Source organism: Mus caroli, chromosome 7 (genome assembly GCF_900094665.2).
Source record: "Mus caroli chromosome 7, CAROLI_EIJ_v1.1, whole genome shotgun sequence".
Lineage (NCBI taxonomy): Eukaryota > Metazoa > Chordata > Mammalia > Rodentia > Muridae > Mus > Mus caroli.
The window spans coordinates 68,406,628-68,420,894 of NC_034576.1; the positions used below are offsets into that span (position 1 = coordinate 68,406,628).

The 14,267-nt window shown below is 44.6% G+C and overlaps 1 protein-coding gene across 1 annotated transcript in view; it reads left to right on the top strand.

Annotated features, from left to right (window-relative positions):
- Positions 1-14,267, top strand: part of Tarsl2 (threonyl-tRNA synthetase like 2) — a 48,470-nt gene that overhangs the window by 14,708 nt on the left and 19,495 nt on the right. Inside the window, exons 7-10 of the mRNA XM_021166443.2 lie at positions 2,170-2,234; positions 3,313-3,391; positions 4,959-5,105; positions 5,971-6,069. Of these exons, the coding sequence (XP_021022102.1) occupies positions 2,170-2,234; positions 3,313-3,391; positions 4,959-5,105; positions 5,971-6,069 (390 nt within the window). The remainder of the gene's footprint in view (positions 1-2,169; positions 2,235-3,312; positions 3,392-4,958; positions 5,106-5,970; positions 6,070-14,267) is intronic.

Consider the following 14,267-nt stretch of genomic DNA (forward strand, 5'->3'; position numbering starts at 1 on the left):
GCACAGTCTGGAGAGCTGCTGTGAGGGTGTCAGGGGGTCACATGCACAGTCTGGACAGCTGCTGTGAGGGTGTCAGGGTCACATGCACAGTCTGGACAGCTGTTGTGAGGGTGTCAGGGTCACATGCACAGTCTGGACAGCTGCTGTGAGGGTGTCAGGGGGTCACAAGCACAGTCTGGACAGCTGCTGTGAAGGTGTCAGGGTCACATGCACAGTCTGGAGAGCTGCTGTGAGGGTGTCAGCGTCACATGCACAGTCTGGACAGCTATTGTGAGGGTAATGAAGGCATCAACACCATCCACCCACATCTTCCAGAGTGAAACCTCTACCTCTAAGGACCACCGCCCATTCCCTCCACCCTGCCCTGGCCATCAGCCCTCTGTTTACTGTTCTGTGAATGTGACAATGTGACAGGACCCCTGTTCAGTGTCTTACACACTGATTACCTTTGGAACTGGCTTGTCCCACTCATGTAATGCTCTCAAGGGACACCAGTGCTGCCGAATCTGTCAGAATTGCCTTCTTAGAAAAATGCTACATGGCAACTCCTGCTGTGTGTGTGTGTGTGTATGCATGTGTTTATGTTTGTATATCTATGTGTGTGCATGCATGTGTCTGTGTGTACGTGTGGGTCTGTGTGTGTGCGATTGTGTTTATCAGTGCATTTGCCTGTGAATACCAGAATTGCTTATATTCTGACTGTTGTGTATATACTAATATAAATGTGAACATACAGATTTCTGTTTTAAATGCTTATTTTACTTCTTTTGGCTATGGTATATAGATATATATGTCTATGGTACATACATATGCTATGGTGTGTGTGTGTATGTATGTATGTATATAAACACACATACACACCAGGAATGGAATTTCTGGATTATGGGGAGCACTAGTTTTAAACGTTTAGGACTTTTCATGGCATTTTCCATAGCAGTATCTCCATTTTTAGTCTGTACAGTTTTCCCATATTCTTACCCACACTCATTTTCTGGACTCTGCTTATTTTTTTAATATTTATTTATTTATTTATTATATGTAAGTACATTGTAGCTGTCTTCAGACACTCCAGAAGAGAGCATCAGATTTCGTTACGAATGGTTGTGAGCCACCATGTGGTTGCTGGGATTTGAACTCAGGACCTTTGGAAGAGCAGTCGGCGCTCTTAACTGCTGAGCCATCTCACCAGCCCGATTCTGCTTATTTTTATAAGAGCCATCCATTGGGCGTAGAGTGGGGTATGATTGTGTCTTGCTTTGCATTTTTCTGAGGACACAGTGATGCTGAGCCTTTCAGCACAGTTAGTGACTATTTGTACAGCTTCCTTGTAGAATTGTCTGCTTGGTCCGTTCATTTTTGAATGAGGGTAGATTTTTGTTTGTTTGTTTTTGGCTTGGTTTGCATCGTAACAACTTCTTATATCTTCCTGGTGTCAGTCTCTAAGTAACAGTCAGCTGCAGGTGTCTTCTTGCATTCTGTGGCTGCTTTTGCTTCTCGCTACTCTGAAGAGCTAAACACACCAACTTCTGTGGTCTGCCCTGAACATACTGGGATGAAACAGTTACATTGTACAAATGAAGCCTCTTTCTTCCCAACAGCTGTCTCAAGTTGTTATTTAATATGGAGCCCTCCATCCTGTGATTAATGCAATAAAAGCAGAGAAAAGGGTGAATTACTTTAATTGGTTAAGTGTGATACCGTGACTTTTTAGCAAATGTAATGATGTCATGTAAGATTTGTATTTATAAAAATAACGGTAATGTTCCCCAAGAGCTGTATTTATTTTATGGAGTTAAGATGGGATCTTCTAGAAGAGTGCTGTCCAATGGAATGGGAGCCAAGTGTATAACCTTAAACCACATGGCCGCACCATTTTAAGAGTAAGGCAAAGATGGAATTAATTTTGAACACATAACCAATATAAAAATCTGTGCATTCCACCTTGGTGGCCCTGTGTCTTTTCACTCACTGCATGGTCATATGTTAAAGTTCACCGACCATGTGACTCTGGGGTCTCCTATTAGACAGTGTGGCTCTTGGCTGTGAGCACAGCCTATCCACAGTGTCCCCACACCTTGAACAGAGTAGACAACTTGTCAGAGCTTCTTTAAAAGAGCAGCTTTCCCATTAGTATATATTTGTAATAATGCGTAAACATTCTCTTTGTAGTACAATAAATTTAAGTGCCGGATTCTGAAGGAGAAAGTGGACACTCCAACGACCACTGTTTACAGGTTAGTGTGTGCCAGCTTTAAAGCAGGGCTCAGTGGGGACTTGGAGCTCAACAGCAGCTGCACTGAGTCCTGGTGGAGACAGAGATTGGCTTTCTGATTTATCTCAGTGATGGGACCATTTAAAAATGAATGTCTTTACATACACAGTGTCTTCAGATCCTTTGTGGTGTTTGAGTTTGCATAGAGAGCTCTCTGTGATCTGAGGCTAGACGGGTTGCTTTCCTCCTTGACCCTAAATTAAAACTTGTCCCATACGTATGGAAACGTGCAACCTCTCACTTAAAAATGTGTCCTGGTCATTTCTCTGTTTCTGTGATAAGACATTCCGAGCAACAACAAGTGATTTACTTGGCTTACGTCTGTGAGCCACAGCCGATCACTGAGGAAAGTAAGGCCAGGAACCCAAGCTTGAAGCAGACACTGTGCAGAAGGGAGGCAGACGCAGGCAGATCTCTGTGATCTCAAGACCAGCCTGGTCTGCATACCGAGGTCCAAGGAAGCCAGGACTACATAAAGAGACCTTGTCACAAACAAACTAACAAACACAAAAGGAAGGAAGGAAAAAAAGAAAGAAAGAAAGAAAGAAAGAAAGAAAGAAAGAAAGAAAGAAAGAAAGAAAGAAAGAAAGAAGAAAAAGAAAGAGAAAGAAAAAAAAGAAAGAAAGAGAGAGAGAAAGGGGGAGGAGGGAGGAAGAGAAAGAAAGAGAGAAAGAAAGAAAGAGAGAAAGAAAGAAAAAGAAAGGAAAGAAAGAAAGAAATAGGGAGGGAGGCAGGCAGGCAGGCAAGCAACCCTTGTCCTGACATGTTCTCGCCTAGCTTCCCACACTGCCCACAACCACCTGACCACAAAGGTGCTTGCCATGCTGGGCTGGGCTCTCCTATGTTAATTACAACAACCAAGACAATCCTTCACAGATGGGTCCACTGACCAACCTGACAATTACTCAATTGAGATGCTCTTTCAGGTCATCCTAGGCTGTGTCAAAGTGACAGTTATTGTTAATTGGGACAATACAATAATGGGGTTTAATGAAAAAGCTGTAACTATGTCTGGGCATGTCTTAAATCTTTCATTATAGGTGTGGTCCATTGATTGACCTTTGTAAAGGCCCCCATGTAAGACACACTGGAAAAATTAAAGCCATAAAAATTTTCAAGGTAAGGATTTTTAAAATTTATAAATACAATAAACAAGGTATACTAGGTGAGAGATTTTACTATGTCTTCTATAGTCTGACCATGGTAGTATTTTAAAACACTTTGTATTTATTTCACTAAAAGTAATGTTTTAGAATCTTGATAATTAAAATACTATATAGCTTTTGATTATAATTTAATCTTATTCTAAATACTATAATGCATATCTCTTTATATGGCCATTTCTCAAAAATTTATCTTTATTTTGTATTTGTGTGTGTGTGTGTGTGTGTGTGTCTTTGCAGAGGCCAGAAGTGTCATATCCCTTGAAATTACTGCCTGATGTGGGTGCTAGGATCTGAACACAGAGCCTATGCAAGAGAAGCAAGTGCTCTTAACTACTGAGCCTTTTCCCTAACCCTCCATTTGGGTTTTAAATACTGCTCCTTGTTTAGATGTCCCTCCATACTCACAAGTGTCACATGTATGAATTTAATCAACTCCCCGATAAAATATCTAAAAAAAACCCCAGCAGTGCCTATGCTGAGCATCCGTAGACTTTGCACATGTGGGGGTCGGGAATGGTGGCGGGTGGTGGTGGTGTCTTTAATTCCTAAACAGTACATTGCAGCAAACACATACGTAGCATCTATTTTGCATTAGGTACTCTAGAGATGGCTTAAGAGAATTGTACAGATTATGTGCAAATGCACCATTTCATGATTTTATATAAGAGACGGCAGTGTCTGTGGATTTAGGTGTCTGCTGAAGAGCTAGCTATAACTAACCCTCAGCAGACACCAAGGACAGCTGGACTGCGGATTTCTTGAACTGCACAACATGAACAAGAAATCTTTCTACATGTAAAAATAATGAACTGCAGGCAAAGAGAAAAGCGGCATGAGTGTGAGCACCATGCTGCAGTTGTAAGGAACGGGGCTGACTGAGTGTAAGCACCATGCTGCAGTCTTAAGGAACGGGGCTGACTGAGTGTGAGCACCATGCTGCAGTCGTAAGGAACGGGGCTGACTGAGTGTGAGCACCGTGCTGCAGTCCTAAGGAATGGGGCTGACTGAGTGTGAGCACCCTGCTTCAATCCTAAGGAACGGGGCTGACTGAGTGTGAGCACCCTGCTTCAATCCTAAGGAACGGGGCTGACTCTGAGTGTAAGCACCGTGCTGCAGTCACAAGGAACAGGGCTGACTTTGAGGCCCTGCCCTTTCTGGACCTTTGTTTCTCACGGTTTTAGTTACACATCCCTCAATGATGCTTGTCACCACAAGCCATAGGTCAGAGGCACATGAACCTCTTGCCTTTTCTGGTTCCAGCTTGGTGATCACAGCCGCTCCTCAATCTTCCCTATGCCCTGCTTCCTGCCATTTTCACTCCTAGAATCCACAGTTGACGCTACCCAATTTCGTGATCAGGGCTATAATTTGAATGGGAGGTTTTCATTAGACTGTAACTCTGTAAATCTGTAACTAAACATTGTGGGTACTACGATAGGAAGCCTGCGTACATGTTGAAGATTAGCTTTGCTGCTAAAGGTTAGATTTTTCTTTTAAACCAGTATCTTGTCAATGTTTAGAACTCCTCAACATATTGGGAAGGCAACCCCGAGATGGAAACTTTGCAGCGGATCTATGGGATATCCTTTCCTGACAGCAAAATGATGAAAGACTGGGAAAAATTCCAAGAGGAAGCCAAGAGCCGGGACCACAGGAAAATCGGGAAGGTACGCCGGCACCTTCATCACAGGGACATGCCTTGGTTAGCCGTGGCTGCACCTCACGGAACAAGACCTCACAGTAATGTTTCCTCTTCTCTCTGTTAATGCTCACTGCTGGCTGTTGACGTCTTCCACGCCCACACTCTGAGCTGACGTCTTCTAACCAGCTTCCTTTCTCTATCTTTTGCCAGAGTCTTAAAATCTTTTTGTGAGAGTTTATTTTTATCATGATATAAGTTATTAATAAATTCGCCCCTACGTGATGACGTGCTATCTATTTGGAAGGCAGCAGTATGTGGACAAAGAGAGTAAGATTTGAAAGTAGGCGGCCCTAAGGTTCTGTTCACCATCCTGCCAGGATCGAGCTGTGCCACAGGATGGACAAGGCATTCATTTGCAAAGCCGGCCACATCTGTCCTGAGGAGTAGGTGGCAGGGTTGCTAGGAGATGCCCTGTGCACAGGGCGCTCTTAGGGGTGACACCGTGGAAGGGTCCCATCCCTTGAAGCCTGCCTTCTGCAATGCACTTTTCGTTCTCACCTTGTCATATTGCCCCCATGTGAGACCGCAATTCTAGCTGTATGAAGAACACTTACTCAATTAGCTATAGATTTACCCTAAAAAAAATTAGTAGTGAGTAACAGAAGATAACAGAAAAGCCAAGTTCAAGGCTAAGTAATCATAAGTATGAGTAATAATTTTACGTGTGCCGTCATATTATATACACTGTAGTTCTAAACAGACACTGAGGAACTGGGGATGCCTAGTGATAGATGAGAGGGGGTAGAGTGATATTGTATGACTGTCACTTCAGGTATGGTACACATTAAGCAAGAGATGAAGTTTGAAATACAATCATTGTCTCCATCTAGGAACAGGAACTTTTCTTCTTCCATGATCTGAGCCCTGGAAGCTGTTTTTTCCTCCCGAGAGGAGCGTTCATTTACAATACGCTTATGGATTTCATACGAGTAAGTTCCTTCCTAAAAACCATTTTATTCTTATTTGTCTACTTTCTGCATCTTACCATCTTTGCTCATAAACAATAGTGTTTCCCTTAAGTTTTAGTAATATAAGAATTTTGGAACTAAAAACAAAAGCCTAACGACATGGAGCTGGTTAGCTTTCTTGAATTTCATAAAACGCAGGCGTTGTCTTAAGTCTCTAAGGATATGTAACCTTAACCATCTGCTGAGTGTAGCTCTTCTGTGACAGAGAATGCTGCTCTGAGGGGCACTGCTTCTCAAAGATGGCTGACGGCTCTGCTGCCTTGTGCTCACTACAGAGCGACCAGATACTCAACATCTCCAGGAGTAGAATGTAGCTGTGTCTGACGCCCATGCTTAAACATGTGTAGTGTTGCAGGGTTAGCATGAAGATGCTGTGCAGAGGTGGGCCACTTCAACTGCTGGAACTGTTTAGTCTTTCCTGTGACCATTACAGCCTTGTCGTGGGTAACTGTAATTGTGTGGTGTTTCAGTCAACGGCAGACTATGGATCTATAGTAAACCCTTTAGAATATGTTGTCCAGGCTATAGTGGGCAGCCTCATGGTCCCATAGGGTGTGGGAAGCCACATATGCCATTACAAGGTGGCGCTGGCTACCGCTGGCCACCATGCATAAAGTTAGATAAACAACCAATGTGTACATATGCAGTAAAGTTTTTTGCCAAGTCACTGCCTGGCCCAGGCATGATAATGAGGTTCTGTGAGGTACTGAGAGTATAACCAATCGGATGAGAGACATGTAAATGAGGTATGATACTGAGAGTATAACCAATCAGATGTGAGACATGCAAATGAGGTAGAATGCATAACCAATCCGGGTGTGAGACACGCCTCTCCTAGGCCTATATAAGCAGCACCAGTTCTGGGCTCGAGGTCTTTTCGCCTCTGCAATCAAGCTCTCCCAAGCGTAGAGTCGGGTGCTCACAAGAATAGGGTTCCACTCCTGTGGCTTCCTTAGTTTGTGTGGGGACTCTAATGCTCCTCAGTGCATTCCTCAGAGTGCAGCCACTAGCAGGTGAGGGGCAGCGTGCTTGTTTTGCTGCCTGAGTTCTATGTCCTGATGTTCTCAGACGTGCTCCAAAGGCCGCTGTGCTTCCTACAGCTTATTTGCAGAGGTTCCAGTTGGTGCAGTAAATTGATTCTTCACATCTGCCCCTCTCTCCAGACTTACCTTCACGACTGGATTCTTGTGAGGCCTTCCTTAGCACCTCCCCCTGCTGCCTTTCTTCACCCTGGTTGCTGTCGTTGTGCCTCAGATGCTGAAATCCTTCTTCTCTGAGCTCATCTTCCTTGTGCTCATTTCTCCCTAACCCCCATTCAAGGGATGGCTTTCTTCAGGAGCTTTCTGAGAAAGGGGGCACCCATGGGATGTGCTGGGTCATCGCTGTGGCTACAGCCCTCTCTTCTCTTCCTTCCCTCCTTGCCCTGTACCCTCTGGTGGGGGAGGTAGACCTCTGTGGAGTAGCTCCCAGCCTGCATTCCTTCCATTAAGGACAGCCACTGCGAGGCAGTAGAACAGGGGCAGGGGAGGGAGGCCTGAAGAGTCACTGAAGGCTCTGGAGACTGGTGGATGACAGTGGCCGGTCACTGCTGATGTCTTGAGCTATTTGCTGGCATCAGCACAGTTTGGTTCCTGAAACTCCAGGCTAGGTATGGTGGCCTTAAAGGGCTCTCTCATCTTTTATAGATACAGCACAGTCATGGGTGAGGATCAGAACAAAGCCTGATTGTATGGGTTGCTCCATTGGAAAGAATTTAAATATACAATCCCAGTGGTTTCTAATGCTAAGGTAAGGGCTGAGCCCCTTAAATTCCCAGATACCCTTGTATGACGTAATTGGTTTTATGATGCATAAAAGAACTTCCAGTGACCTCAGCTACTTCCTTATGTTTGTTTTTTCTTTTTTCTTTCTTTCTTTTTTTTTTTTTAAGAGACTCATGTAGCCCAGGCTAACCTTGAACTTTCTATGTATCCATGAATGTCTGGATTCCTGATTTTCCTGCTCCAGTGCCCAAGTGCTGAGGTTACAGCAAACGCCACGATGCCCAGAAACCCCAGCAACCCCAACTAGTTTTAATCTTAATTTTTAGTTATGTCATTTTCACTCTTTTCTCCTCTGATAATTTTTCAATTCGTGCCATATATAATGTATAAAATAATTATAGAGAATGATGCTGTCTTCTGATGTTCGCCATCTGCCAAGATGGACAATGATTATTCGGTGTCCTGATTTATTTATTTATCAACTTGACACAAGCTCGAGTCATCTGGGAAGAGGGAACCTCAACCGAGAAAATGCCTCCATCAGATTATCCTGTTGTGGGCATTGATTGATGTGGGAGGCAGGGCCCAGCCCACTCTGAGTGGTGCCCTTCCTGGGCAGGTCTTAGGTTCTATAAGAAAGCAGGCTGAGCAAGCCAGTAAGCAGTGCTCCTTCATGGCCTCTGCCTCAGTTCCTATCTCCAGGTTCCTGCCTTGAGTTCCTGCCCTGGCTTCCCTTGGTAATGGACTATATGACCTGAGAGTTATAAGATCAGATTAACCCTTTTCTCTCCAAGCTGCTTTTGGTCATGGTTTAATGCGATCAATGTAGTTTGCTTTCATCCTGTTGGGAGGATAGGGTTCTCTGAGTCTCCATTATATAGGCTAATGGGTCTGTGTCTCTCATGAGCTCCAAAGGACTGAAAGAAACTCAGCTCTGTCCCTCTCTGTTCTGCAACTGGGGAGCAAACTATTTCAAGTCTTATCAGGTTGACACACCAGTAAGTGTCCCATAAGATCTGGTCCAAGTGCAGATGAGGGTCCTTGGTAGCAAGTATATTCCCCCTCTATTTAGGCCTGTGAGCAGAAGATACAAGACACCTCCTGGCCACCTCCCTATTACCCCACATTATGAAAAGATGACAAAGGAAAAGGGTACAGTAGACAGTTCCTTTTAGAAAGGGTGGGGGAGGGTACAAGGTACTTGATGGACACCAGGCTGTAGAGATTCTGACATCTCCCCATTGTCGCTGCCCCAACTTGGTTTTCCCTATGCTGATATCTGTCAACACAGATTAGCTTCATGCAAGTGGAGTCACACAGCACTTGTTTTGTTTTGCTTTCTTTTCCAACGGTGTCTCTGAGATTCAATCAAGCTGTAGTGGTATGATGGGGGTTAGGGGCATTATTTCAGGTGTTCTGTTTTGTGGGTCCATTCTCTTGTAGGTGTGTAGATTATGTCTAGTTTAGAGATGCTATACACTGTCCACCAAGAACGTTCTTGTTCTTTAGTGCACATAACTGCTCACTTTTGGTAAATACAAATCACATGACAATACAAGAAGGACTACGCTTCTAAGTCAAATGGAGTCAACCATGCTGAAGTTCACCACCAAGGTGAACAGCTTGCTATTTACCCCACCTCCAGAGAGACTCGGGTCAGAGAGAGAATAGCCAAATTCCTTAAAGAGGCCATTTTCTGTAGGCATAACAGTGGCATTTCCCTCTGTATTCATTCTTAGGTGAAGTAATGTCAAATAGTCAAGTTTACCCGCCCTGTTGCTTCCTGCCTCCTGTTGCCGCCTGGTGAGGAAGATAGCTCTGAGATGGGCTTCCCTTTGGCTTTTGTTTCCGCCTTCAGTCTTTCTCTGCCCTTTGCCGGAGCTGTCAGGGTACTGCCCTTTAGAACGAAGTGAGGCTCAGTGCTGGAGTAGAAAGGACGAGCATTTAAGATAACTAAATCATTGTGATTTTGTCCTTTGACATTTTCCAACAATAGAATTGCTAGGCCATGGGTACTTCTATTTCGTTTATATTGATCTTGGGTCACAGTCTTGATAAATCCAGCCTAGCCACAGACTTACAATCCTCCTGCCTCACTTTCTCATTTCTGAATATTAAAGATGCATACCATCATACACAGGTGAAACTTGGTTTTTTTTTTCATATTTTTTTCTCTTTTGTGTGCCTGGGGTGAGTCATAGAAATTGAATGAATTACTTATTTTTATTTTGAGTCCAGATCCTTGGGTTTGCAGTGGAAATGTCTCCCATGTTCATGTATTGCTAGAGTTGATACTGTGAAAATGACTGTCCTAACAAAAGAAATCTATACATTTAATCCAAATTAAAATCCTAACTTGTCACAGAAATAGGAAAAAAAAAAACAATTTTAAAGTTCACATGGAAGCTCAAAAGACACCAGAGAGCCAGAGCGATCTTGAGCCAAAAGAATAATGATGTAAGGCATCACCATACCTGACTTTAAATTTATACTGCAAAGCCACAGTAATGATAATAATAAAAACACGATGGCTAGGCATAATGGTACATGCCACTTTGGAGGCAGAGGCATGGATCCCTGTAAAATCTGAGGCCAGTCTGGTGTGTATAATGAGACCCTGTCTCAAACAAGCAAAACAAAAACCTTAACCATGGCACTGGCACAAAAAAATAGATACATAAACCAATGCAAAAGAACAAAAGCCTAGATTTAAGTTCATGCAAAGATGCCACAAATACACAGTGGAGAAAAGATAATATCTGCAACAAAGATGTTGGCGGTAAAACTAGATGTGTCCATGAAGAGAAGTGAAGCTAGAGCCACCTCGCTGACTGCGTAAAACTCAGGTCCAATGGGTCACAGCATCAAGCCTGACACTGGGACTACTAGATGGGAAGCTAGGGCATATGCTACAGGCTGCAGGTTGGGGTAGGCAAGGAGTTCCCAAGGAAGAGTCCAGTCACTCAGAAAGTCAGGCCAGCAATGGACAAGCCGGGCCTCGTGAAACTGGAAGGCTTCTGTATAGTGAAGAGCACAGCCCAGCAAATGATAGGCCTGTTGTGGTAAATCTCCCAAATATGCCCCGGCTATCCACAGCACAGGCCTCTGACAGAACGAGAGAGAACCTCTGCTGGCTACTGTCTTAGTTAGGGTGTCCTTGCTGTGAAGAGACACCATGACCTTGGCAACTCTTAAAAAGGAAAATATTTAATTGGGGCTAGCTTAAAGATTCAGAGATTTAGTCCATTATCTTCAAGGTGGGAAACATGGCAGCACACAGGCAGACATAGTGCTAGGAGCTGAGAGTTCTACATCTTGATTCAAAGGCAGCTTAAGGAGATTGTGTGCCACACTGGGCATAGCTTGAGCATAGAAGACCTCAAAGCCCGCCCCTGCAGTAATCACTTCCTCCCATGGCCACACCTATTCCAACAAGGCCACACCACTTACTTGTGCCACTGCCTATGGGCCAAGCATTCAAACCCATGAGACTACGGGAGCCATACCTAGTCTCCACAGCTACTATTTTTTTCCAGCTACACTCTGCACTCCAGGCTATCTGGTCCCCAAGCTCTGGGCCAGTTCTCCAGCCTCCATCTCCCACCTTATTGTAGGTATGCTGGGATTACAGATGTTCACCACTGCCTCCAGCTTTTTTTTTTTTTAATGGGCTTTAGCAGTCAAACCGAGGTTAGCAGACTTGTCTGACAAGTGCTTTTACTCTCCGAGTCATCTTGCCAGCCCAGCTGGCAATTTCCCTAAAATCTAAGCAAGTATCGAGCATAGTAAAACCAATCACCTCTTCTGGCTGTGCAACATAATGTAACCAATTAATTTTCCCCCTAGCTGTGTATCAAAGAGACATGGGAAGGTATTTCTTCCCAGCAGCCTGCAATGGGGTGTTCTCAGCCTTCTTAATGGCGATAGAAAATACCAGCTTGTAAAAGGCTGGGCATTGTGTCTGTCCAGTAAACAACTCTGTCTAAAAGGAATATTGTCCTGGGTGAGAAGGTAACCTCTAAACATTATTGAATTATATACTTAAAACTGGTGAACTTTCTTGCATATAAGTTGTATCTCAATAGGTTGTTTTGTGGTAAAATATACATAGTGTCAATATTGACAATGAAGATATTTTAAGCTTATGGCTCCTCATTGACCATGTTTATACTGGTGTACAGCCATCACCAATCAACAGCAGACTTCCTTTCCTTTTATAAAACTGGAACTGCTCAGGGTTTTGCCCTGATCCCGAATTGAAATTCCCTACTCAGTAAACCCTGACATTCCTCTTCCTCCCCAGTGTCTGGCACCACCGCTCTACTTTCTGGCATTGCTCAGTAGTGAAATCAAAGAATGTTTGACCTTTTACAGTCTTTCTGAAAGTGTGTATTATTATTAACATAGGCAAAGCAGCTCTCATATGCTGTCATTTACATAGTATCTTTTTGTTTCCTCCCTGTCTGCTTCTTTCCTTACACTGTATCTTTTGTAAGAGGAGCATTGTGTAGTTCATGTCCCTGCATTTGCCTGCTTCTGCCTTCATTTTTCTGAGCTCTCCTTGTGAGCCTCTTTTTTTGTGAGTCACCGTTCCGGAGATGACAGGCTGCCTCTCGGACTATCTGCCGGTCCAGTAGCACTAGCCTCTGGCTTGCTACAGAGTCCTTGTCTGCCCAGGTGAGGGCAGGGAGCTAGGGACATGTGATGGGAAGTACAGAGAGCCTCTGTGGAAACTGTGTGGGCAGGGCCTGTTGCCTCTGAGCTAGAGCTGCACTTCTGTGGAAGATTGTGCAGGCAGCCAGGTGGGCTGGGTGGGCAGGTGCTCCCAGACACAAGGGAAACTCCAGCGCTCTGAGGTAAGAGGACTTTGGCTTATGCTGACTACTAACTGTAAAGACAATGGATCGTGCATAGACAGTGATGCAATGTCCCTTCTGAACAATCCTCCCTTGCATCTTGGAGAGACGCTCTTGTCATCAGACTAACTCGCCTAGAGCCCGCTGGCCTCTTCTTTCCTTACAGAGTCAGAGGATTTCTCTGTAGACATTTAAAGTCTCAGGATACTTCCTCTCCATGAGGAGAGGGTTCTGGGCGATGCACTCATTGGGTCAGCTGAAAAGAGTTTAGTGAAGGAAATTCTGATACAGGAGATTGTCTAGTCAGCAGGGACTAGAGAGGGATGGCAGAGCACACAAGGATGACCCCAGGGGGTGGTTTCTCGGTGCTCAAACTCAGCCAGAAGTCAGAAGGGAAGTATTAGTCAGGATTCAGCGGAGAAACTGACCAATGGGATACTCAGGAAGAAGAGCACCGTGTGAACTGCTGCTGAGACATGTAATGATGTAGACCCAAGTCCGAGGGACGAAGACTGGCTTATACCAGCTTCATAGGCAGTGGACGCCAACAGAAGCAGATGCCTCCTTCCTTCACTGTTTTGTCCTTTTCACACGCCCAGTGGGTTGAATGATACCCATCCACACCCTGGTCTGCTTAATCAGTCTGCAACTCCAAATGCTGTCTCACCCACAAACACTTCCTCTGATGTACCCCAAGTAGCATTTCATCTGAGCACCCCTTAATGGAGTCAAGCTGACAAAGAATTAGCCACCACAGTGGATGGGTCTGGGTGGAGAGAGGTGTCAGCATGCATGACCAGTGCCAATATCCCTCGTGCCTCTCAGCACCCTCTTCATCCTCGGCTTGGATGATGGTGTTTGCTTCCTCACAGTCTCATCAACCATTGTGTCAGTGTGGTCATCTTGGTGAAGGTTTACTACACATCTAAATTGTGGGTTCAACCAGTGCTGGTGTGGGGATGCACACATGAGCGGACATAACACACTCACACACACACACACACACACACACGCACACAACTTTATAGCTATTTTAGTGGGACTTTGTGAAGGAGTTGTTGATGTAGAACTGCTTTAACAAATGAGAGAATATGTGAAGACCTTTTCAATGGTACTGATACCCAGGGGTCACTGAGATGTTTCCAAGGGACCAGGTCACTGGGCACAGGTAGAGAGATTTGACAGATACTTCAGGAGGCAAATGTGGTTCACAACACTCAGTCAGTGATCAAGATTCTGCAGGAGACCAGATGGAGGGGCACACTGCTGGATCATGGACAGTGCTGGTATGCTGGATTGTTTTATGTCAACTTGACACAGGTTAAGTCATCTGAGAGGAGGGAACCTCTCAAGAAAATACCTCCTTTAAAGTGGGGCTGTAGGAAAGACTGTAGGGCATTTTCTTCATTACTGATTGATAGGGGAGGGCCCAGCCCAATGTGAGTGGGGCCATCCCTGGGTTAGTGGTCCTGGGTTCTATAAGAAAGCAGGCTGAGCAAGCCATGAGGAGCAAGCCAGGAAGCAGCTCCCTCTGTTGCGT